The sequence below is a fragment of the Acinonyx jubatus genome, chromosome C1, assembly GCF_027475565.1.
Source record: "Acinonyx jubatus isolate Ajub_Pintada_27869175 chromosome C1, VMU_Ajub_asm_v1.0, whole genome shotgun sequence".
Classification (NCBI taxonomy): Eukaryota; Metazoa; Chordata; class Mammalia; order Carnivora; family Felidae; genus Acinonyx; species Acinonyx jubatus.
The window spans coordinates 137,290,086-137,315,844 of NC_069381.1; the positions used below are offsets into that span (position 1 = coordinate 137,290,086).

Below are 25,759 nucleotides of genomic sequence, written 5' to 3' on the forward strand. Positions count from 1 at the left end.
TTAGGTGAAAACTTTTTTTTTTTAATTTCAAAGTAAATGTGACTATTAGAAGTGTGAGGGAAGAAAGTATATAAGACAAATATTGACTTAAGGTTGAAAACAACTGTCAAGCAATACATCTGTCTGCCCCTTCACTGGAAGTATTCAAGCTGGATTTGACAGCCTACCCCCAACCCCACTCCCACCTTGTTTTATAACTGTAATTATTTTAAACAGTTTTTACTCACATTAACTATTGGGGTTTTGTTAGATTATTTTTCCTTAATAGACTATTTTATTACAACTAAGGTGAGAGGGAGGAGGTCTCCCTCTTCTGGGCTTTGATCTTCCATAGATCGAACTCCCAACTTCTTGCTCTCCAGAACATAGCTATCAGCTTAGCCAGTTGGCCACGTTGGCCAGACCCTCAAACATGATGGCCTCAAGAGGCTTTTTCTGCCCTGGAGGAGGAACTTCTTCAGAAATTTTTGTTCTTTAAATTTGTTGGATGTTTGTTTATTTTTGAAAGGGGTGGTGGCAGGGGGCGGGGGGCGGTAGGAAGAGAGAGAATCCCAAGCAGGCTCTGTGCTGTCAGCATAGAGCCCAGTGAGGGGCTCAAACTCAACAGTCACAAGATCATGACCTGAGCCGAAATCAAGAGTCAGACACTAAACCAACTGAACCACCCAGGCATCCCAGAAGTTTTTATTCTTAATTATATTTTTTGTTGTTGTTTTTGTTTGTTTGTTTGTTTATACTGTTTAAAATGTCTTCAGGAGTCAGCATTGCCCCTAATGGTTCAGGGACAGTGCAAGTGAGGATTGTATCATTGCTAGGTATTGTATGCTGTTGATGAGCACAGTGCAGTTTCTCTTGGGTCTTGGTGCAGAGCAGTTTATTACTAAATGCATTGTAGACCACACAGATGACCCTAGTTTGCTCATTGTTTGGACGAATGCTCATTACTGTACTCTGGGTGGAAAGAAGAAATGCAGAGCCAGTGCTATACACTCCTGTCCATCCCTCTGCAAGTTTTTGAAGGTGAGGATATGTACATAGGTGACGACTTTGGCGAATCTTTATATTAATGGTGTTTTCTGAACAAACGTACCCATATGTGGTAGGGTACATTCCTGTTTCTTCAAACCAGACAGCTTTGTTGAACCTGTTAGCAGTGCACACGTCTAGTATTTCCATCTCCTTCACAGTGAGTTTTTTAGGTCTCTTAATATGTGGGGTGTGTGTTCTATGGTCATGTTTGTGAATATTGATAGTGTATCCTCTGGTCAGCTCTCTTTTTTTTTTTTTTTTTTTTTTTTTTTAATTTTTTTAATGTTTATTTATTTTTGAGACAGAGACAGAGCATGAACAGGGGAGGGGTAGAGACAGAGAGGGAGACACAGAATCCGAAGCAGGCTCCAGGCTCTGAGCTGTCAGCACAGAACCTGACGTGGGGCTTGAACTCCCTAGCCATGAGATCATGGCCTGAGCCGAAGTCGAACACTCCACCAGCTGAGCCACCCAGGCGCCCCGTGGTCGGCTTTCTTTTTTTTTCTCTTTGCTGGAGCCACGCTGCATGGGACCTGGTAGAGGAGGAAGAACAAGAGGGATTATTGACAAAATTCTTTTAAGGGTTTGCTCCTTTGAAAGGGATATTAAATTGTTTTCATCAGTTGCACACAGTATCCAGCAGTGGTATAAGCCCCTTCTAAAGAACTAAAGTTCAGAAATGTGTACCTAAATTTACCTCTTTATTGCAAGTAACCGAAAGAAGGGTGACATTTGGCTAAACTACTCATCTGAATCAGAGGATAGAAAAAAGTTCAACTAGATATGATCAAGTAATTCAAAGGATATAGGGTAACACTTTGTTGGACTATGAACAAACAGTGTTCTAAGCCCAGTGACCATAAGGTTCACTTTGTGAGGAAAACCATGGTGGACAAAAAATTCTTTTCCCCCTCCAGGAGTGTTTGCAAGTAATAATCAATACTATCATACTTAAAATGAAGGACGTGGAAGCCTCTAGGACAGGGATACATATCTTCATCTACTGTACGTATCTCTCTACCTGATCCATTTAGTAAGCACTTAATAAATAGAATTAGTGCTAGGCCATGAATTTTGTATGTTTTACAAACATCGTTTGATTCACTCTGTAAACGGTTCCTGTGATACACGTAAGAGATAGGTATTATTTCTAGGTAGTACTAATTATCTCCTTATTTTTGGCAACATAACAAGGAATGTTAGTAGGAAATTATGGAATAAACCCTTTGGGTTCTTCTGGTGATGGGTGGTGGTGATGATTGCACAGCAGTGTGAATATGCTTAATACCACTAGACTGTTACACTTAAAAATGGTTCACATGAGGGGTGCCTGGGTGGCTCAGTTGGTTAAGTGTTCGACTTTGGTTCAGGTCATAATCTCATGGTTCGTGAGTTCGAGCCCCACATCAGGCTCTGTGCAGACAGTTCAGAGCCTGGAGCCTGCTTCAGATTCTGTGTCTCCCTCTCCCCCTCTCTGGCTCTAGTGAGAGCTCTGTCTCTCTCAAAAATAAGCAAAACATTAAAAAAAATGGTTAGGATGATAAATCTATGTTATGTATATTTTGCCACATTAAAAAATAAAATCAAACTTTTTTTTTATAACCCCCACCACCACCCCTTAAAAATCCTTTGGGTACAAATTGGACATGAATAATAGCATAGATGTCTAAATAATTATGTAGATGGGTGCTTGTGAAATACTTTCATGCACATTTCTCTATTCACTTATCTCACTTATTTACAAAAAGAGCTGTGGCATAGACAATCTGTATTATTTAGAATCTTGTAAGGAAAAATAATATCAGGACAGGTGATTCAGATAAAATTATTTCTTTTGTCCTCAGGAATACAGTTTTGTTGTCCAGTCTCTTATGCTGCACATGTTCCTCTAATACCAGTTAGCTCAACAATAGTGATTGCTCACTGTGGGGTGGTGGGGGGGAATGATCCCAGTATTACGTGGAAGTCGTCCGGATTCTTTTATGATTTTTCCTTGCCAAAGGGGACTGGAGTAGTGAGAAAATAATTAAAAATCTTCAGGGGCGGCTGGGGGGCTCAGTTAGTTAAGCGGCGGACTTCCTGTCATGACCTTGTGGTTCGAGGGTTCCAGCCCCGCATCAAGCTGTCTGCTGTTAGCGCAGAGCCCCCTTCGGATCCTCTGTCTCCCTCTCACTCTGCCCCTCTGTTTTTTCTCTCTCAAAATAAATAAGCTTAAAAAAAAAAAAAAGAATTAAAAATCTTCAACAGGGAGGCACAAAGGCTTTAGTGCTTGGCTGCTATACATGCAAGAGCCCTTTCAGCTCCATAAGAAAATTTAAAATAGAGTGTCTGCAACCTATGCTTCCCTTCTAAGAGAGGTGTACCCAGCCTTGCACAGCTCTTAGCTAGTGCCAGGTTACATTTCCTCTGGAGCCCCAATGCAGAAACCCACTCCAGATTGTATTGTCTCAGCACCCACAAGCCAGCAATCTATTCTGTTATTTTTGGGCATTTTTACTGTTATTTGTGTGCATTTTTAGTATCCCTTGAGGTAGTAGCCAGCCACTCTGAGTGGCTTATATGCTAATATAACAGTTACAGTTTGTTTTGTCTCTGATAAAGTTATATAGTGTTTCTGTAAGTCTGTTATTTTTGGTGTATAATTTTACATAGAGGATTTTTTTTTTTTAGGAACTCATGTTATAGCAGAATTGTCTATACTTTTTCATAATATTAATCAAATTATAGTGGTCCATTCTGCATATTAGTGACTAGTTCTTTCTGATTTTTGTCAGTTCATAAAAAGAAGTAGGTGACTGCAAGGGCCTAGAAGTACGGGCCAAATTCAGACCTCAGCTTTTCAGAGCTAGACAGTCCTTAGGATGATTTCATTTTTTAAACAACAACAGATTTCTTGCTGTTAGTTCACATTCCTAAGAGTATTTCAGGGAGTATCTCCTAGTAACTTGCCATATTGATTGTTTTCTTTGTTCGTGGGTGATGAGCCTGAGAGATAGCCAAGAGAGAAGAAACCACACTCCAGAGAGTGAAATTGTGAAAACTACTTCCCTAGTAAATCTTTGCTTATCTTTCATACCCCAGTGTTTCAGAAGCAATTCGTTCTTCTTTACTAATCTAAACCATGGTTAGCAAGTTTTTTTTTGTGAAGGGCTAGATCGTAAACGTTTTGGGCTTTGGGTACCACATATGTCTCTACCACGTATTTTACTTCTTTTTTTCTTCTCTTTAAAACAGTTTGTTTTAATTACTCTGTAGAAATGTGAAAATCTTTTTACATATTCACAGCCTTACCAAAAACAAACTGCTGGCCAGATTTCATTGTAGGCCATAGTTCACTATTCCTTGATTTAACTATTTTTAACTAAAATACTAATTAAAATCCACTGGTAACTCACCTAAAATCATTTTTTTCTCCTTTGATAGGTGAAACATATAGGAGAAGTCATTTGTGACATAACTGTCAGTCATTTAACAAGCTCCCACCCCTGGATGTTTGTTATTTCTTTTTTGCTTTAAGTTAAAATTTCCCATGTCCGGACTTAAAGAATAATAGAAAAAAATTACTTCCAAGTATAACCATGACTAGATACAAGGTTAAACTGTGGGTTAATTTGAAAAGTTTTGCAGATTCTATCAAAGTATTTGTGACTTTAATACATTGGGTACAAATCAGTCTTAAGGAAATAAGCCAGAGAAATAGATGTAGCAGCTCTTCTTATATGGGAAGTCTTAGTCTTCAGAGAAATAGAAAAAAGTACCTTTTTTGCAATAATCTACTATTTTCAGTTATTCATAGTTGGGCCTGCTTTAAAGAATTTAAACTAAAAGCCCTCGTTTCTATATACCTGATTATTAAGGGCATTAATACTAAAAAGACCTACCTATTACTTTAGTATCACTTCTGCTAAATCACAGGATAGTCTTGATCTGTCTATAAATGGAGTTGAGTAATAGTAACAGCCTACCTTTATGGAGCACTGTTCCTCTGTACTGGGCCCTATGATATGCACAAATTATTTTATTTAATCCTGACAAGAATCTTAGGAGATAGATGCATTTATTGACCTTGTTTTACTGATACTAATGTGTTTTCCATGTCTGTAGTTTTATCATTTCAAGAATGTTATATAAATGGAATCTATAGTACTTACCCTTTGGAATTGGCTTTTTTTTTTTTTCCATTCAACATAATTCCCTTGAGATTAATCCAAGTGTTGCATGTATCCTTAGTTTGATCCTATGTATTGCTGAATATAATTCCATAGTGTGGATGTTCCCCGGTTTGTTTAACCCTTCTGTTGAAGGACGTTTGGATTGTGGTTTCCAATTTTTGGCTATTATAAATAAAGATGCTTATGAACATTCATGTGCACGTTTTGTGTCAACATAAGTTTTCATTTTATAAATATAATTTTGTGTAAATATATCTATTTCTCTGTTCTATTGAACATTTAGGGTTTTTTTTTTTTTTCTAATGTTTTGCTCTTCTGAGTAATGTAGCAGTGAACAGCCTTGTACTTGTTTTGTCCACATTTGTGAGTACATCTGTGGGATATAGACTTGTAAAGTGGAATTGCTGGGTCTTTTAGAATGTGCATGTTTAACTTTACTAGATATTGCAAAATCGCTCTCCAAACTGGTTATACTAGTCTGTATTTTTACGAGAAGTGTAAAGAGTTCTTGTTTTTCATAATTTTACCAACACTTGTTATTGTTAAGCTTTATAATTTTTCCCAGTCTGATGGATATGAAATGGTATTTGCTGATTTAAATTTGCCTTTTCCCAATTATAGTGACGTTAAGCATTTTGCTATGTAAATTACCTCTTCATATCTTTGGGACCATTTACTGACTCTTTTGTACAGATTCTTTATATATTTTAGGTATTTATTTTTTATTTATTTATTTTTTTTAATGTTTGTGTATTTTTGAGAGAAAGAGAGAGAAACTGGGAGAGAAATGGTGTGTGAGTGGGGAAGAGTCTGAGAGAGAGGGAGACAGAATCTGAAGCAGGTTCCGGGCTCTGAGCTGTCAGCACAGAGCCTGATGCAAGGCTCAAACTCATGAACCGTGAGATCGTGACCTGAGCCGAAGTTGGACATTTAACCTGAGATGCCCCTAGATATTTATATTTTAAGAAGCTTTTATTATAGAAAAGTTACATCTTCAAAAGTAGAAAGAGTAGGGGCATCTAGGTGGCTCATTCAGTGACTCTTGGATCTGCTCCAGTCATGATCTCACGGTTCGTGAGTTCAAGCCCCACATCAGGCTCTGCACTATTAGTGCAGAGCCTGTTTGGGATTCTCTCTCTCTCTCTCTGCCCCTCCTCCACTCACAGGCAGTTCTCTCTCTCTCTCTCTCTCTCGTTCTCTCTCTCTCTCTCTCTCTCTCTCTCTCTCTCAAAATAAATAAATAAACTTTAAAAAGATGAATAAGTAGAAAAAGTCATACATTGAACTGCCTTGAACTCATCACTTAACATTGTAATATTGTTCTTCTACGACCATTTTTCCCCTACCCCATGATTTTATATAGCCAATCCAATGTCATTTCATCTGGGAATTTAAAAATATAAACATAATACCATTCTCACACCACTCCTTACAAGAAAAACAGCATTTTCTTAATATAATTGGAAATTGAGCATTTATCTTGCCTTTTTCTAATGAACTGTATCTCAGGCTCCCTAAGTGGTTGAAGCAGGGATGTTTCTCTGTATAGAAGTATTCCAGCTAAAGCAAAACAAGAAGGAAGGATAGAGTGTCACTGTTTTGCAACCCCTGAGGAGTTAATGGATCAAGGCAGTGATCATTAATGGTTGCCACTGTCACAGAAGGAAAGATGTTACAATTAGACTGATGTAGTATAATGGTGATATAATACACTAAATGCTTTATTAATACATTATTCACTTAAAGACATGTGAATTATATGGTATATAGATGATATCCTGACAAAGGTGTTGAAAGAAAAAGAAATAAAGACAGGACTCACTGGCCCAGATCTCTAATCACTATTCCCTTTTCAAATGGGCACAAGTCTTTTGTGAATTGATCTGAGTTCACAAATAAATTGACAGATTATATAAATGGAGGGAAACAGAATGTCTAGATTTATTTTCAAAAGGCAGAACACACTCACTTGTGAGAACTTTTCTGATGATGCCATTTCAGTGTGATTGGCCAGACTGAAAACTGTATCTCTTCATCCTCTCCCTGTGAATCTAGATCAGAGTGTCTTACCTTCTTGCTAACCTGACTCATTGCATCCTGATTTCCTGGGTCCCCCCCCCTTCCCCCCCCCCCCACACCTCCTGTTGTAATTGTAATTTCCATCACCCTGAAAAGAAAGCTCATGCCCATTGAGAGTCACTTCCTTTTCCCACCCCCAGCCTTATGCAAACACTAATCTTTTTCTCTATATGTCTTTTTTGAACATTTCACATAAATAAAATTATACAATATGGAAAAAAAAAAAAGAAAAGCAAAAACAGACTATAGTTGGGTTGCAGAGGCACCAAAATGAGCATCTCCCTCCACAGTCAGAGTCATTTAGGAAAAACGGTCTTTGGCACAGGCCCCATGCTCATAAATATTTTGGGATAAAGCAGTTCCCAGGCCCTGGCATGGGCTTCCACAGCAGAACAGCTTGTCCATAGTACTTGCAGGTACAAGGAGAGGCCCGAGTCAGACCCGTGGCCAGTCTTTGCTTGCCACCAGAGGCTCAAACAATGAAGAAAATCACATTCCAGGTCTCCTCCCCACTGTGTTGCCTCTGGAATGCCACCTCCTTCCCCCCATCCTGGAAGGAGTCACTTTACACTGAAGTCCAGGGACGGATGGGGCACCATTCACCACCCTTAACCCCTCATGATGCCTCCAACCTATATGGACTCCACTGCATGTACCACCCTATCCATGTGCTGGTAGCTGGGGCTGGAGTTTGGGGGTGGGGTCTCATTCTCTAGATCCTAAAAACAAAAGGAGAGAACCAAAAATTCTGAACTTCCTGATGGAGGTTCGTTTCTTAGTACCTTCTAAAAGTGACTGCGAGGATGTTTATTGTTATTAGAGTCATTATGGATCATGAACTTACATATATTTTTATTATGATTTAATTCATTGCATTATTATCCTTATATTCATATTCATCCATTTCTGGCCTGTAGGAAAAAACATTCAGGTTAGCTTTTAAATCCTTTTGACGTGGCTGTACCGTACCCAAAAGCAAGAAAACTAAGATATTATAGGCTCACCTTTTGTATTTCCTGGCTCAGAGCTGAAAGCATCCACTTCTCCAGGGAGTTTATGTTCCTTTTAGTGGCATATTCTGGTTGGAGACTACAATCTGGGCACTAGGGATGTTCACTGCTACTGGGTTGGCCAGCTTCTCTAAGACTTTTTAGTGGACCTCACAGGGAAATACGTACTTTTACAATTTGAAAGGTAAAATACATATGAGTTTTTTACTAATATTTCTTACTTAAATCAAGACTACAGGGTTTTAATTTTACAAACTTAAAACCTTCACATCTATCAGTTCTCAAGGGTGGCCACATAATTACCTTGTTTTATCCCACCTTACACCACAATAGTCTCAGAATAATAATGCCAACACGTTGTACCAATAATATAATTATCAAAAACAGTTTGAAGTTTTTTTGGTTTGTTGGTTGGTTCGTTTTTGCTTTTGGTCTTAAGAGTATTTCCCACTAGAAATTTCATTTTACTGTATTTTAAAGATACTTGTAATAGAACCCAAATGACAATTGGCTTTGTTTGTTCCATTTAATTTTGTTCTTAAGGATTTTGTTCCAAGATTTTATTTTGTTTCATATTATGTAAAATTGGTTCTAAAAGTCATATCTATGAAAGAAGCCATATTCAAAGAAGTCTAGTTGCTATCCATTTTCTGCCTCCCCTGCCCCAATTTCATTTTTTCCTTTCATAGTCAATGCTTTCTTAAAATTCTATGGTTTGAGATATTAATTTTTTATTCAGTGACTGGTAAGCAGACCCATGGAAGGAAAAAAGGCTAAGAAACAAACATACCCACCTACAGATATGTGGGAATTTGATGTGTGATCAGAGAGACATTCCAAGTCAGTGGGGAAAGGATGAAAAATTTTTATTATTTTTAAGGGAGAGAGTGTGAGCAGGGGAGGGGCAGAAGAGAAGGGGGACAGTGATCCAAAGTGGGCTCAGCACTGACAGCAGCGAGCCCAGTGTGGGACTTGAACTCAAGAAGCAAACCATGAGATCATGACCTGAAGTTGGACATTCAACTGACTGAGCCACCCAGGCACCCCAAGAATGAAAATATTTGATAAGTAGTGCTGGGACAATGGTTATCCATATGGAAGAACAACCAAATAAAGACTAAATATGAAACACAAAATATTAACATTTAAAAAAAAAGGATAACCTTATGACTTAAAGAATTCTTAAGGCAAAGAGAGAAACCATAAGGGAAAGGTTAATAAATTGTACTCTATTAAAACTTAAAATTTCTGTACAAGCAAAGAATCGTAAGAACAACCCACAGACTAGGGGCACATATAAATGCACTCCTTTCAGGCAAGTTGTGGTAAAGGGAAAGTAGCATGTACTTCTGAATCCAACATACTTGGGTTCAAATTCTGTGTGACAAGGTGCAAACTAACTGAAACACCTCTAAAATCTCAATTTTATTTTGCAGTGAAGATACAATACCATCCTCTCCCGGGTTTTGTGAACATTAGAGAAAACGTATGTGAAGCATTCATTTGAGGATAATAGGAATTGCATCAGGGATAACCATTGTTATAAGTAATTGTAATTCACAGTACTTACAAGCAACAACTGAATTAGGGTTTTATTAAGCTACTGAATACTAACTGGAAATGTTTAGGACTACAAACAAGTCAAAGGAAAAATAAAGTTCTGCTTGAAACCTAAAACCTCAAAATAAGTTGTACTAACCCTCGGGGAAACATTTTTTACAAAGGATTAAGTGTATTAAATAGATATTTTTTATTATAAGGTTAGCAATTACGATTCAGATTAACTAAAGCAAAAAGGGAATTAGTGTAAGGATTCTTAAAGAAATTTTTAATGTTTGTTTATTTTGAGAGAGAGAATGAGATTGCGAGTTGAGGGGGGACAGAGAGGGAGGAGAGAGAATCCCAAGCAGGCTCTGCACTGTCAGAGCTCAACCCTATGCAGGGCTCAAACTCAAAAGCCGTGAGATCATGACCTGAGCTGAAATCAAGAGTCTGACACTTAACCTACTGAGCCACCCAAGTGCCTTTTATAAGGATTCTTAATGCTTGTAAACTAGAACTGGAATTCTTTTGCTTTTTTCCTTCTCATTTCTGTAACCTCACAGCTTTGGTCTTCCATGGCCCATATTATAAATGGTACCTTTTCACTTGTTCTCATCATTAACACACATATTGCCTCTGGGGGGGGGGGGTTGGTTTGGGTTTTTAGGTCTTTTAAATCACATGTTTTTATCAGGTTAATACGCTTATCAATAGGCTTAGTTGAGATTTTCTTCCCCTAATAAGGGCAGTCTTTATCCCATTCTGAGAGATAGCTGCTTTTTTTAAAAATGTATGTCCACCTCTTTTTTAATTATTTTTATTATTTTTAACATTTTATTTTTTTGAGAGACAGAAAGACCGAGCATGAGGAGGGGAGGGGCAGAGAGAGAGGGAGACACAGAATCCAAAGCAGGCTCCAGGCTCTGAGCTGTCAGCACAGAGACCAGGGCTCGAACCCATGAATGCAAGATCATGACTTGAGCTGAAGTTAGATGTTCAACTGACTGAGCCACCCAGGCACCCTGAGATAGCTACTTTTCAGAAAAATATATTCTCTCCTCTATTTAAAATGTTCTTCTTGGGGCGCCTGGGTGGCTCAGTCGGTTGAGCGTCCGACTTCAGCTCAGGTCACGATCTCACAGTCCGTGGGTTCGAGCCCCGCATCAGGCTCTGGGCTGATGGCTCAGAGCCTGGAGCACACTTCTGATTCTGTGTCTCCCTCTCTCTCTGCCCCTGCCCCGTTCATGCTCTGTCTCTCTCTGTCTCAAAAATAAATAAACGTTAAAATGTTCTTCTTTTTACTTATCTACTCGACACACTTTCCCTGCCCCCCCCTTTTTTTGGCTATAATTACATTATTAAATCAGTATTCAGTGTATACAGTATTATTCTGCAAATATTAGCAACTGAAACAAGTACTTAATGATTACATTTCCTTTCTTGCTTAGGTTTTTATGTTCAAAGGAGACAACTTTCTTACCTGTTTCTGTTTCTTTTTCTATGTGCCTTTCATTAATTCAATGCAAGTTCTCCCATAGAAGTATAACTCTTTTAATATGTTCAAATAGTCAAATAATCTGTTAATTTTATTTCTTTCATGGACATTTTTTCCTGGAACCATTAATTTTGCTGCTTTATTCTAGACTGGTTGCTCTTAGGCTTACTACATGATTGTCATCTGTCATCATCATCTTGGGAATTTCTTCGCTTCTCTCGTGTGTTTGCTTCCCTCTTTCCTGGATTCCAGACTTCTCTTATGTTTAGATATACTCCATTCTAATGGAGCACACTTTCCAGTGGCTTTCTGAGAAAGGGTGTTTGGAAGGTGCATTTTTTTGGGTTCTTGCATGTCTGATAATATTTTTATTGTAGCCTCATGCTTGATTGATAGTTTGGCTGGATAGAGGGTTTTAGGTTGTTTGGACTCTTGAACACTTAGGAATTTTGAACACTGTTGTCTTTAACATCTAGCGTTGTTGAGAATGCTGATGTTATTTATTTTTGCTATTATACTTTAAAATTTTAATTTTCTGTTCTCTAACTGTTCCTTTTATATAGTATCCTGTTTCTGTTCTACTTTCATGGATGCAGTAATATCTCTGTAAGGGTTATTTTTTTCTTTCTCTTCATTCTCATTTTTTTCTCTGAGTTTCTTTTTTTCATTATATTTGTTTTGCTGTCTTTTCTCAAATATCTGGATTACTTGACTGTCCCAGTTATATTGGAATAAGATCATTTATGTGGTGGCTAACTTTTTTTTTTTTTGGCTTTTTGTTTTTCTTTTATTTTTTTTTTTTTAATTTTTAAATATTTATTTACTTTTGAGAGAGAGACAGAATGCGAGTGGGTTAGGGGCAGAGAGAGAGGGAGACACAGATCTGAAGCAGGATCCAGGCTCCGAGCTGTCCGCACAGAGCCCGACACGGGGCTAGAACTCACAAGCCATGAGATCATGACCTGAGCTGAAGTCGGCCAATGAAGCCACCCAGGCGCTCCTGTTTTGTTTTTCTTTTAAAGCGAGAGAGTGTGTGACCAGGGAAGAGGGGCAGGGTGGGGGGAGAGAATCCCAAGCAGGCTCCACACTCAGCAGAGTCCAGCATGAGCCTCGATCCCACGACCCTGGGATCATGACCTGAGCCAAAATCAAGAGTGGGACACTCAATCAACTGAGCCACCCAGGCGCCCCTGTTTTTGTTTTTATAGCTGAGTTGGGAGGTGGGTATGGCAAGGTGAGATGGCAGTGGATGGCAGTGCTGGCAGATTTCATGATTCAACACATAGCCTGTTGCTTACCCTTTCTCATTTGGTATGGAGCCTTTTACTTTCCCTCGGTATATGCCTGGTGCTCCAGAGCCCACAGGCTCTCTGGATCGGCCTTTGCAGATTAATCTGCCAGGCTTCTACCATTTGGGAGAAAAACTAGTTGGTTAGCTACACTGGACAAGAGAAGGATCTAATTCTCCATATAAAGATTTTTAACTAATTTTCCTATTTTCAGAAGTGTTTTACCCCTTCTTTCAGAGAGTAACCATTGATCTCAACTCTTAATAAGTCTTTAGATAGATAGGGGGAGTTTTCCTGCTTCAAGTTGTTTTCTCTCCACCTGCCTCCCCCACTGCCCTGCCCTGACTGTTTTATATTTCAGTGTTCTCTTGTCTGCTAAGCTGTAGCTTTTGTAAGTCTGAAAATTTGATTGATAATTCTTACCTCCTTGTTCTCATCACCTCTGAAGATAAATGCCATTTGAAGAAAAAAAACAAACATTGTTCTGCTTTTATTTTGGAATTTTTGGACACATATTTGTGTTCGTTCTGCCTTATTTAACCAGAAGCAGTCTTTGTGTTCACATTTCTGTTACAAAAGCTTTAAACCCTGTTCTATTTCATAGGTCACTGGTTACCAATGGGTTAGGTGTTTAGGGTCAGTTACTCTAACCCTGTGGAATGGAATGTCACATGGTATCAAACATGGCATAGGAGGGTTCACAGACAGATGTCGTGATTAGTATCTATAAATAACAAGGATAGGTTTATGTGAAGAGTTCTAAATTCACACAATTGAGATAGGGAAATTATCCATGTTTGTTTTACTATGTTTTTACAAGGCTGGGAATTTAAAGCGCTCTCATTTAACTTATATTCAGTGTGTTAGAGAGTACTTACACCACACGTGCTATTGCATCGTAGTTATGCAAATAACCAGAGAGAATAGGGTGAGTGGAATGAACTGAACAGAGAATATGTATGATCTTAGAGGCCATATGATGGAGACTGGAGTATAGAAGATAGAATGTTCTGAAGTCAAAAAAAACATTGCCACTTATAAATTGTTGAGTGTAGCCTGCAAATTTTGCTTAGGAGGACAAAAAGCAACATTCTTTTTTCTTTTCTACTTTGGAACCAATTGAGAAACAGACACGGATACTAATAAAAATGGTGTTGGAAGACAAGACATAGATACATGACCTCAGTGGACCTTCTCATATTTAACCCCTGAATTAGACAAGCTTACCCACCATTGTTTGGGCACTGGTTGGAGACAAAGCAGGCCTCCGCATACAAGGACAGAATTGGCCCCTGTGCTTACCATGTAGTAGAGGGCTGACTAGAATGCCCCTCTTCAAGAGAAGGTAGAAGCACAGGAGATTATGCACTCAAAGATATTGAACTGATTAGGTCCTCCTTGCAAATTCATCTGCCTAAGTCACGCCTTCCTTGGCTGAGGAGAAAGTACAGGGGTAGAGAGAAGCTGAAAGTATTTTTCCTGTACTTTTCCCTCCTGAAGATTTGAGTGGAAATGTGGGGAGCACATATTTCCCCTTAACACAAAATATATAATAGGCATAATATTATGTAGTAGTAATATTCATATTCATAATAATATCATGAAGTAATGGGCAGTAGCTAGCCCATCATTATGTGCCGCATTGAATTGCATGCCACTCGTTTCATACCATGGTCGGTAAAGTCTTTTAATCTGAAAACTTCTTGCCATTTATTTATTAGCTCTGAGAAATTTTCTTGTATTATTACTTCTGGATTCTTCATATTTTCATTGCACTATATAATTATGCCTGTCAGATACTTGCATGTGAATATATCCAAGTAAAAGGTAATCTAAGGGACTTTGAAAGGTACCTTTAACCAGAAGTAATTTTTGAGAGAGAAAGAGAGAATGAGAATGAATCCCAAGCAAGCTCTGTGCTGACAGTGCAGCAGAGCCCAATGTGGGGCTTGATCCCATGCGCTGTGAGATCATGACCTGAGCTGAAATCAAGATGCTTAATAGACTAAGCCACCCAGGCGCACCTCTCCTTACCCTTTTAAAAACGTATCTTTGGGGCACCTGGGTGGCTCATCAGTTGGGCATCTGACTTTGATTCAGGTCATGATCTCATGGTTGGTGAGTTCGAGCCCCATGTTGTGCTCTGTGCTGAAAGCTCTGCTTCGGATTCATTCTCTCTCTCTCTCTCTCTCTCTCTCTCTCTCTCCCCCCCCCCCTTCTCTCTCTCTCTCCCCCCCCTTCTCTCTCTCTGTCCCTCCCCTGCTCCCGCTCTCTCTCTCTCAAAAATAAATATGTAACAATTTAAAAAATAAATAAAAACGTATCTTTGTGCACTATATAAAAATACTCTGTGCACTTAAAAGAGTATATATGTATACATATATATTCTATTTATATTTTTTAAAAATAAGTGCACATATACACTATTTTGTACCTTAGCTTTTCTTACTTTTTGTTAAGATAGGTGTCTTTCCCTATCAGTATACATACATCATTATCATTCATTTTTAGGGCTTCAGTCTATTCCATGTATGTACAAACCATTATATACAGTATTTCTGTATTCCCACATACATTGCTTGTTTTTATATTTTTTACTTCTTACAGTGTCACATCTAATATTCTTGTATATGTATATTTGTCTGTTTGTATATTTATACGATAAATTCCTAGAAATAAAATTGCCAAGTCCAGGAGTAGGTGTCTTTAATTGAACTGAATACCAGTTTTAATTTCCTCTTCATGGTGTTTGAGATTTCCTTCCTCCATTCATTCCAAAATAGCGTACCATTAAGTTTTAGATCTTTGTCTGTCTGATGAGTGAAATATATCTTGTTGCTGTGTTTGCATTTATTTAATTCGCTTTATGGCTTCTGAGCTTGTACCTACCCAAACATGTTTCCCCTTGCATTTTCCTCTAGCATTTTTTGCATTTTATTTTTTACTATAAAATTTTGTTAAATACATCATTTATTGGTATTAGGAATGAGGTAGAATTCTAACTTAAGTTTTAAAAGGTAACTAGTACGTATAATCCCTTTTTATTAATAATCTCCTTTATCCTCAGTGATTTGAAATACCATTCTTATGATACATACACTTTGCACTTGAGTTTATTTCTAGATTCTTAATTTTCTTAGATAGCTTCTCATTATATTACCAAACTACCATGTTGATAAATATATAACATCTTTTTTTAATAATTGCTACTATTTTGGCATATATTTCATGATGTTCTATTTTTGATTTTTTAAATCTTAATTCCAGTATAGTTAACATATAGTGCTTTATTAGTTTAAGGTGTACAATATTGTGACTCACCAATTCCATATATTACTCAGTGCTCATCCAAATAAGCGTACTGTTAATCCCCTTCACCTCTTACACCCATCTCCCACCACCTCCCCTCTGGTAACCATCTGTTTTTCTCTATAGTTAAGGATCTGTTTTTGGTTTGTCTTTCTCTTTTCCCTTTTCCTTTGTTCATTTGTTTTTTTTTTTCCTAAATTCTACATATGAGTAAAATCATATGGTATTTTTGTCTCTCTGACTGTCTTGTTGCAGTTAGCATTATACTGTCTACCTCCATCCATGTTGTTGCAAATGACAAGATTTCAGTTCTTTTTATGGCTGAATAATATTCTGTTATATATATAGCACATCTTGTTTATCTCTTCATCTATCAATAGACACTTGGGCTGCTTCCATACTTGGCTGTTGTAAATAATGCTGCAATAAATGTAGGGGTATTTGAATTCGTGTTTTTGTACTGGGGGTAGATACCCAGTAGTGCAATTACTGGATCATAGGGCAGTTCTGTTTTTAACTTTTCGAGGAATCTCCGTACTTTTTGCCACAGTGGCTCCACCAGTTTGCATTCCCAGCAACAGTGCAAGAGAGTTCCTTTTTCTTCACATTCTTGCCAACACTTGTTGTTTCTTGGGTTTTTGATTTTAGCTACTCTGACAGATGTGTGGTGATCTCTCATGTGGTTTTGATTTGTATTTCCCTGATGATGACTGATGTTAAGCATCTTTTCATCTGTCAGTTGGACATTTGTAGGTCTTCTTTGGAGAAACATCAGTTCATGTCTTCTGCCCATTTTTTAATTGGATTATTTGGTTTTTTGGTGTTAAGTTGTGTAAGTTCTTTATATATTTTGGATACTAAGTCTTTATTGAATATGTCACTTGCAGATATCTTCAGTAGGTTGTTGTGATCCTCTATTTTTAAAATAGATTAATTTTAGTTACTGCTTTTACTGTTCTGTTAAACTTTAATTCACATCTATGAACTCAGATTTTATTTTTTCTTACACTGTGCTTCCAGTCTCCAAAACCAATTTTTTGTTTTTGTTTTTGTTTTTTTATTTGAGTATAGTTGACATACAATGTATGTTACATTAGTTTTGGGTGTACTCTGAAACCAGTTTTTAGATGTCTGCTCATGAGCTTCTCTTTGGTCAATGCGTTGTGATTTAGTAGTATTCTGTGGTCAAATATAAACACACTGTAACTCCATAATTTCTCCTCAGTTTGAAGAATTTTTCTTTTCTTTTCTAGCCTTTAATCTAGACAACGAGCAACCAGATTATGATATGGATTCAGAAGATGAGACCTTATTAAATAGACTTAACAGAAAGATGGAAATTAAGCCTTTGCAATTTGAAATTATGATTGACAGACTTGAAAAAGCCAGTTCTAATCAGGTACTGTACCTTGTAAAAATGTCTCCTGTCTTAAAGTTAATCCAGTTAGTAGCTTTATTTTGCATTTTCTTTAGACCTGAGTATATTGCCTTTTAAATTTCCCTGACATCTTAGAATTTCTGTTTACAGTATTCCTTGAACTGAATAATTCAGCATAATTTCTTTGAATAGGAGTATGAATAGTACTATTCTGACTGTTTGGATATAAAAATAATACTAGCTGCAATAGTATTTAATACCTTCTCGATCCTTTTCATAGGACTAAATTTGCTTGGTTGGGTCTTTAAGGCAGATATCTTATACCAAATCTGGCTTAGTTAAGCTCAGATTTATTAAGGTACTCATTATCATTTTAGTTTTACATATATATTACTTAAAATTTTAAGTGAAGAAAAAATTATTCGCAAAGAAGTAATTTTTTTAGTGGGTCATTCTAAATATGGTATAGAGAATTTAAAAGGGTATGGTCTTTTTGGAAAGCAATTAGGCAGCATATGTCAGGAACCTTAAAATGTGTGTACCTTTTGATTTAGTAATCCTACCTCTAGGAGTCATTCTCAAAAAAAATAACTGGTAAAAATGTCAGATTTTTGGACAAGGATGTTCAGAATAACTTACAAGTTGTCTGTAGGGTAAAATATCACATAGCCATTAAAAATAATTATTTTGAATATTAACAGAAATTGCTCATTATATAATGTTAGATTTCAAAAAAGGATACAGAATTGTTTAAATGCAAAATTCTGAGATTCATTTAAAGTGTTTACATTTATATGTGCGCATTGAATAAAAGATCAAGAAAATCCAACAAAATACCACTATTGGTTCTATTTAAGTGGTAGGATTATTGGTGATTATTATGTTCTTTATTCTGTTTCTGTTTTCCAAATTTACCATAATGAACATGCATAGATTGTTGTAATTAGATTTTAAAAATAAATTGTTTTAAAAAATAATTGCTTGGTGTATCTGTGTGGTGTATTAATATATTAATTGTTATTAATGTAGTAAGAAGTTAGAGATGAAAGTAAACATTTTATAGTAGACTGTTAACACTTTTCAGTAGTTTACCCATTACAAATTCATTATTTTCCTTTACCTCCCAACTAAAGTCCTTTAAATCCTTAAGGCATTACGAGCTATTCAGAACATTTTTCAAAACTTTTCCACTGTGAAATGCCTGCTGCATATTTAGCCTTTCTTCCAGTCTTTTCCCCCCATTTGGATGGAAAGTAATATTTGATGTGCAATCAAAAAAAGTACATTGGAAACCGAATGTTGTAAAATTCAACTTAGTTGGTTTTTTGAAAGACTGTCTTTTTTTATTAGAAATTTGTTTTAATTATCAAATTGAATATTGAAAATATTCTTATTAGTGCTCACAGTTTTCCTAAGATTTTGATTACTGGCATCAGGTATAGGTTCATTTTTCTTCTTTATATGCAAACTTCTAGCAATCTTAGGTTCAGTCTTTATTTTGGTATATCTGCTATTTTTCATAATTGCTCAAAGATTACTCTTGGTGGCTGAAGTTATATCCTCAGAAGCCTTCAATGCTCTGTTCTGTAATTTGCTTTCTTTCATTTCAGTCAGTAATTACTTAGTGCTTAGGTGAACAAGGGAGGTGACAAGTTCTGCCCTTGGGGAGCTTCTCATCTAAGTGGGGCAGGATAAACAAAACACATGTGAACAATAATACACTTAACTGTCCACATACAATCAACACTATCCTTTTTTAGTTCTTTTTGTTCAGTGACAAGCTTCAAAGCCCTAAAATTGGGTAGGCTCAGAGCATAGTAGCACCTGCTTTTGGCAGTGTAGACAAAGGTAGAAGTTTGCCTTAGGGACAAGATAATGGTCCTGTTATTAGAACTAAGGATTAAAGATACCAAAGACTCTTCTCATTCCAGGTACCTGAACTATGGATTCACGGATTTCTTTATTTTTCCTTTTTGGCAGCTAACATAGTAGCAGATCTCAAGGCAAGGAATCAAGTTTGTGGTTAAAGCAATATTTATTAGGTTGACAGAGAAAAGACATAAAAGATAGACTGAGACAAAGTTTCTGCTCCCATCATTCTGTGGAGACTACTGCAGTGAAGTCATTATTGAAAATTCCTGTTGCCAAATGCTGTGATTAATTTCAGCCCTCATTCATTTATTTTAATTGAGCTCTCTTTATTTCTTGAAACACCTCACCTTTGCTCTTTGGAATATACTTCGTTCTCTTCTGATTTTTTACATTATTTTCTTTGACCATTCCTTCTAATTGTCTTCTACTGAGTCCTTTTCATTAATTTCTGCAAACATCAGGGTTTCTTGAAATTCTGTTCTTGATATTCTTACCTTATGTATTTTGGGATAATATCACCTTAGCAAGCATTTTTCTGAGGGTAATAATACATATATCTTTACCCTTGACTTCCTTCTCAAGCTCCAGGACTTTCTTTTTTCTCTTTTCATGTTGCCTGTTGGCTTCTCCACCTAGATAGTCCCCAGACCTCTCAAGTTTAACTTTTCTGACTTACTCTCTTAACTCCACATGATCCTGTACTGTATTCCTCATCTCTCCAGTGACTCCCAAAACTCACAATGATGTGGGTTTTTTTTTAATCCATTCGGTCCCTAAATTTCTAATTCTCACTCTTCTTTTTCCACCTGTATATTCCTTGAATATTTCATCTTTAATTATCTCTTCTCTCACTTCTTCAGTCTTTCTACCTTTGCCCAAAAATATGTCATGGGGTCCCTATTTCCAAGAGAAGCCTTTCATTCGACCTCATATTTCTCTATAAAATAGTACCCTGTGTCTTTCCTCTTTTTTTTGTCACCAGTTAAATTTTTAAAAGATTAGCTGTATTGTTTAACTCTTACCCATACTACGATCCATTTCAGTTTACTGAAATTGCACCCAGGGCACCATTGACCTTCTCATTGTCATCCATCCATTTCAGCCTGTATCCTACTAAATGTCCCTAGAGTAGTGAGTGCTGTTGACCTACACATTTCTTGAGTCTTGTCTTCTTTCTTCATCTTCTCTTCCGTTTTTCCTCTACATCGTGTTTGTTGCTGTTTCCCTCAATATCTGTCCTCAGAATTTATGCTTGTATCTTAAGCTATCAACACAGGCACTCCCAGATGGAGTATTTTATGATTCTTTCATATATCTTAATGCACTAATACTCAGTTCTAAAGTTCTTACGTTGTTCACTTATTGTTTAAATTGTATTTGCCTTGCGTCCATTGCCATATTGTAAGTTTCTGTAGGTAGTGTTTTATCAGTTTTTTTCCTGTCTTCCCTACAAGCTATATAACACAATGGTGGACTGATAGGAGTTGATTATTAACTACTTATTGCTTAATTGACTATATTAAAAAAACATTAATTTTATGCATAATTTATTCATTTGTGTATTATAAATGTGTTTATTGAAATTGCTAAGCCATAAATCTGTATGTAAGCAAACTAAATGATCTTTGTCTTCATGGAGCTAGTAGTAGTCTAGAAGAAAAGCCCACTAGTAGAATAATTTTTAATCTCCTCACTTCTGGGCCCCCAAAGTAAGGAAACCAAACAACTCCAAGCTGTCTTAAAAATAATAAATTTTACCACAGACCTTTTTATCAAGTAAATAGTGGTCTCCACTGCTTTCTGGTAGAAAGTGTTAAATGGCAGGAGTTTTTTCTTAAGATAGAAAAGTAGTAAGATTCTGATTTTGTGGATATTTAATCGTGTGTCATAATTTGAGACTGTGCAAATAGTTTTTGCCCACTCAAACTGATGCTGTCACTGTGATCATAATGATGCCAGTGACACTAATTGCCTTAGATAGCTAAAGATACTTTTAACAGAATGGTTAAAATAAAAATTTACTGTATAGCAACATAAAAACATCAGTCAACTGAGAAAATACAGTTAACACTGGAAAGAAAGGTCAGGATCTTTAACTGTAAACAATGTATTGAATTCTTGTTACCTGAGATATAAAGAGGGTATGTATCAACCAGGCAGAAGGACATTCCTAGAAGGAACAAGAAGTACCAGAGAAGGAGACCTGAGGCAGTGTTTTAATCCCATGACACTTCCTGCAGGAGATAGGAAGCAGTGTTATTCTGGTAGTAATGTTGGATAAGAAACTCATTACCGCTCTGCAGCTTGATGGAAAGAAACCTTTCCTCCTCCACACTCTAGAGTTAGAGTATAATTAGTGAAGGTTACAAAATTTTATCAGAAGCAGAATGACCACAAACAGCTGAAGGTGTGTAGCATATCACACCATTGGTCCCCAGAGCACATGAGAGCTGCTCATAATGCTATGATGCTGTAAGCATGAGGTCGAGTTTTTGGTTTTTGGTTTTTGTGTTTTATTAAGGTGTGTTTTTTTGAATTATTCTTTTTTTTTTAAGTTTATTTATTTAGAGAGCGAGCAGGGGAGGGGCAGAGAGAGAGGGAGAGAATCCCAAGCAGGCTCCACGCTGTCAGTGCAGAGTCCGACGCAGGGCTTGATCTCATGAACTGTGAGACCATAACCTGAGCAGAGATTGAGAGTCAGACGCTTAACCGACAGAGCCACTCAGATGTCCTGAGGTAGAATTTTACTGGATCCAGAAAGTTTGATTCTTATTCTACCACTGGCCTTGTAGACTTTGGGCCGTTCCAGAGAACTTGAGCTAACAGAGTTGCCCATTTAGAGTGATGTTTGGAAATATTGCTGCTTTTGGTTTGGTCTCTTATTCCAGGCTGTGGCCCTCCACTTTAAAGACCAAATTACTCAGACTCTCAGATGAGTTGAAGCTGACTCCACTGAGACATTGAATAAGCCAAAGTATGGCCACATATAATTTCATTACACTAAAAGTAATCATTACATGGACTAGAATGCTTGAGTTGACATTGTCAGTGTAGTCTCTTCCTGTGGCCAATCTTGGCAGCCAAATTATAATAAGAAACCAACTAATTAATTAACCCTGGTAATCACCATCACAGGACTGGAAATCCAAATGATTATTGCATTTATTCTATGAAGTTATACCAGTATGAGAAATCAGAGATCAAATTTATTTGGTGGGTCATGCTGTCTTCCATTGACTTCATATAACCCTCATATTGATTCATATGTTGATCTTACAGTTTCATTGAGAAAATTTTTCCCTTAATTTCTGAGTTTCAGGGAAACACTTGTTAGGAGATATCTCAACTTGTTTTGAAAATGAATCTTCATTTCCAAAGTGATAAAGTAGAAAGATTGTGATAACAGCACTTCGTTGACGTTTTCCAGCCTTAACTCCATGATCTTTTTCTAGAGTTCCCTGTAAATGGGTATGGATAACCCATAATCCATCCTGCTCAAGCTGATCAGTCTTCACAAGGAACAAGGAAACAGATGTGACCAAGCAGATTTTTACAAACCTTAGTTTGAGATATGTCAACATTATGTTGACTGTATTGATAACAGAGAAGGACATCCTTGAGATACCTGTGTCAAAACTCCAAGGGAATCATCTGAGGGCTGCTGTCACAGACGTAACAATGTTATTAGCAGAATGAGTGTTGAGAACAAGGATTCTCTAGTACTAAAGTAGCTTCGCTAGAAGAATTGCCTTTATATGTAATTCATACAAGAAATTCAAGATTGCTTAATGTTAAACCTCTGGAAACATGCTAAGTTTATTCTTTCACAGTTTCAAAAGAAAGTTGTTATATTAGTTGTAATATATTAGAAAATATTAATCTTTCATTGTAGATAGATATAGAAAGAAACCTTCTGTATCTTCTGGTTTCTGTTGGAAAACAAAAGCACAGAAAGAACCTAGTAGACTGTTGAAAACTAGATCTTCAAATGTATAGAATCACAGATTATCAGATTTTTGATGGACCCGAGGTGTCTTTTAGTCCAAGACTTACCTGAGGCGTAGATCTGTTGCAGTCTTCCCAACTACCGTTCATTCAGTCTTCTTAAGTATTTTAAGTTGTGGTTCTTACTACCTCTTAGGGCAAAATGTAAATTTTTGAATGAATCTCCTTATTAACAAATCCTTTGTTAGATTGAATTGAATTCTGTTTTCTGCGATCATGATGTCTGATCATCGTTAGACTGATCACTTTTTTTTCTATAGGAATAGTTTAACTTTGATTTCTCATTTTCAAACATAGTTGATGACAATTTGTGTTTTTCATTTAGCTTGTAACACTTCAGGAAGCAAAACTGCTGCTAAACGAAGATGATTACCTTATTAAAGCTGTGTATGACTACTGGGTAAGAAAACGTAAAAACTGTAGAGGGCCGTCCCTCATTCCTCAGATAAAACAAGAGAAAAGAGATGGCTCCACCAACAATGACCCTTATGTTGCCTTTCGGAGGAGAACAGAGAAAATGCAAACTCGAAAGGTAATGGGCAAATTAGATTTAATTAGCATGCCTTAATAGTATTTAAGATCAATTTTTTTCTGCTAATAATTTCAATAATTTTGAATACCTTGAACATAAAGAGGAGCTAATAACATTGTTGAACCAAATGTTAGAAATCCTGCTCTTCAGTAGCTTCTGTTGGTACAATAACCAATATCCATGCCCTTTATAGTCTCCTGATTTTACCATTTCAGACTTACAGTTGAAGTAGTAAAAGGAATTCTATATCTTTATATATCTCAGAAATTTGAGCTCTTCAGTAAACTATACATTTTATACATATCCTCTTGTTTGGGAAGCTTAAGAGCTTATAGCTCTTTTGAAACCATATTCTAATTCTTGGGTATAAAAAAGAACTTGACTCCCTTTAGCTACTGTGGGGTCATGGGAAGGAAGGAAAGGTTCTTTTCAAGCCTGTTCTTCCCATAGTCAGAAGTAACAGTGGAATCTTTTTCTTCTTTTCTGAGTTGTCAGTTGTGTCAGATTTCTAATCGATGAACTTGTCCCCATCTGCCTTTCACAAGCAGTGTGAGCCAGAATTTTACATAAGAGAAACAGGGTCTCATGCTGTGGAATGATATGTTATAGAAGAAAGTGTTATTGTACAGGTGGTATTCATTGTCTTCTATTTCTCATAATTAACAGTAAACACCATACACAATAACACATTCTCTAGCATTGCAAAAAATTAGAACATATAAATGTAAAAGCCATGAGGAATTATGATGGGAGGCAAAGCCTTTTCTATGGATTCCTGTTCCTCCTAACATGAAAAGCTTGTCCTTGTCAGTTGTGAATGTAACAGCTGTGAAACATAACAGCTGCCAGGAATAGTATATTTTAGGAAAAATTCTACTACCGGTTAATAACCAGTTTCTGTAAGTCTGTCTTAGATGTCCCAAGTTTAGATGACATTGCCTAAGCCAGGCTAAGTTTTCAATTTGGCGTTTTAGTTCTTAGATAAGATAGTCTGAGATATTTTATGAAAGTGTAACATCTTGCTTAGAAAAGATTGGAATGAGGTAAATTTGTAAATATAGGCAATTAGACATGAGGAAGGGGAAGTTTACCTGAATCATTGAAAAATATGAACTACTAATTGCTTTTTAAAAGAAATGTAATTAATTCAGATACATTCCTAAACAGATTTTTAGCAGTGTCTTTTGAAGGAAGTATACCATTAGACTTTCAGTGAGTGGGTGTGAAGAACTGAAAACTAGGCAGTATTTATTAACATGTAAACAACATTTTAAGTGTTTAAATCAGCTTTATTCTTAAATAGGTTAAATCACTGTTTTCTAACCAGTGCATATTGGGAATTGCTAGTAGTGCATTCCAATGTATAAGTGCTTTCATTGTGCAATAACTAGTATTGCTTTTTCCTGACACTCTGATTTCTACCCTTTCTCTTGCCTGTTATTTTCACCTTCCTCTGCAGAGTGGTACATTTTCTTTTCCAGTAGTCTTTTTATTCCTCTCTGTTTTCAATTTTGGGACCAAAGACTTTTCCCCTTCATGCACACTGATGCTGCTTCAAAATGTTTATGGTTCAAAATGAGAAAGTTGGGAACGCAGTCAACAATGAATACCCCTAGATGTTCCAGAGGTGGGCAAACACTGGGATCTGCAAAAATGAATACTGCTAGCAAAGGTTCTCTACTTTTTTGTTTCCACAGATTGAAAACACATGTATAGCTACATACAGAGGTGCTAAAATAAAGGACTTCTGAAATATTTGCTTGGCAGGCTAGAATTTAATTTTAATTTGGTAAACTAATATTTAATTTGGGAGTGCTTAAGTACTTTTAGGACATTCTTAAATGAGACAGTCTTAAGGCACCAACATGTCTGAAAGTGCTGATTGGGAAGTCTTAAATCAGCATGTGTGTTTAATATGTTTAACCCCATATATACAACTGTTAACATCTGTGCTTTCTCTCCTCCCTCTCTGTGGCCCAGAATAAACGAGAAAGACAAGAGAGAAAACTCAAAGTAGTTGATCTCAGTCTGGCCACATGTAACAATC

At 36.7% G+C, this 25,759-nt stretch overlaps 1 protein-coding gene across 3 annotated transcripts in view; it reads left to right on the forward strand.

Moving 5' to 3' along the window:
* EPC2 (enhancer of polycomb homolog 2) overlaps window positions 1–25,759 on the forward strand; it is a 118,918-nt gene that overhangs the window by 62,346 nt on the left and 30,813 nt on the right. For all 3 annotated transcript variants that reach the window (XM_015068378.3, XM_015068379.3, XM_015068377.3), the window contains exons 3-4: window positions 17,179–17,324; window positions 23,506–23,712. In XM_015068378.3, the coding sequence (XP_014923864.1) occupies window positions 17,179–17,324; window positions 23,506–23,712 (353 nt within the window). The remainder of the gene's footprint in view (window positions 1–17,178; window positions 17,325–23,505; window positions 23,713–25,759) is intronic.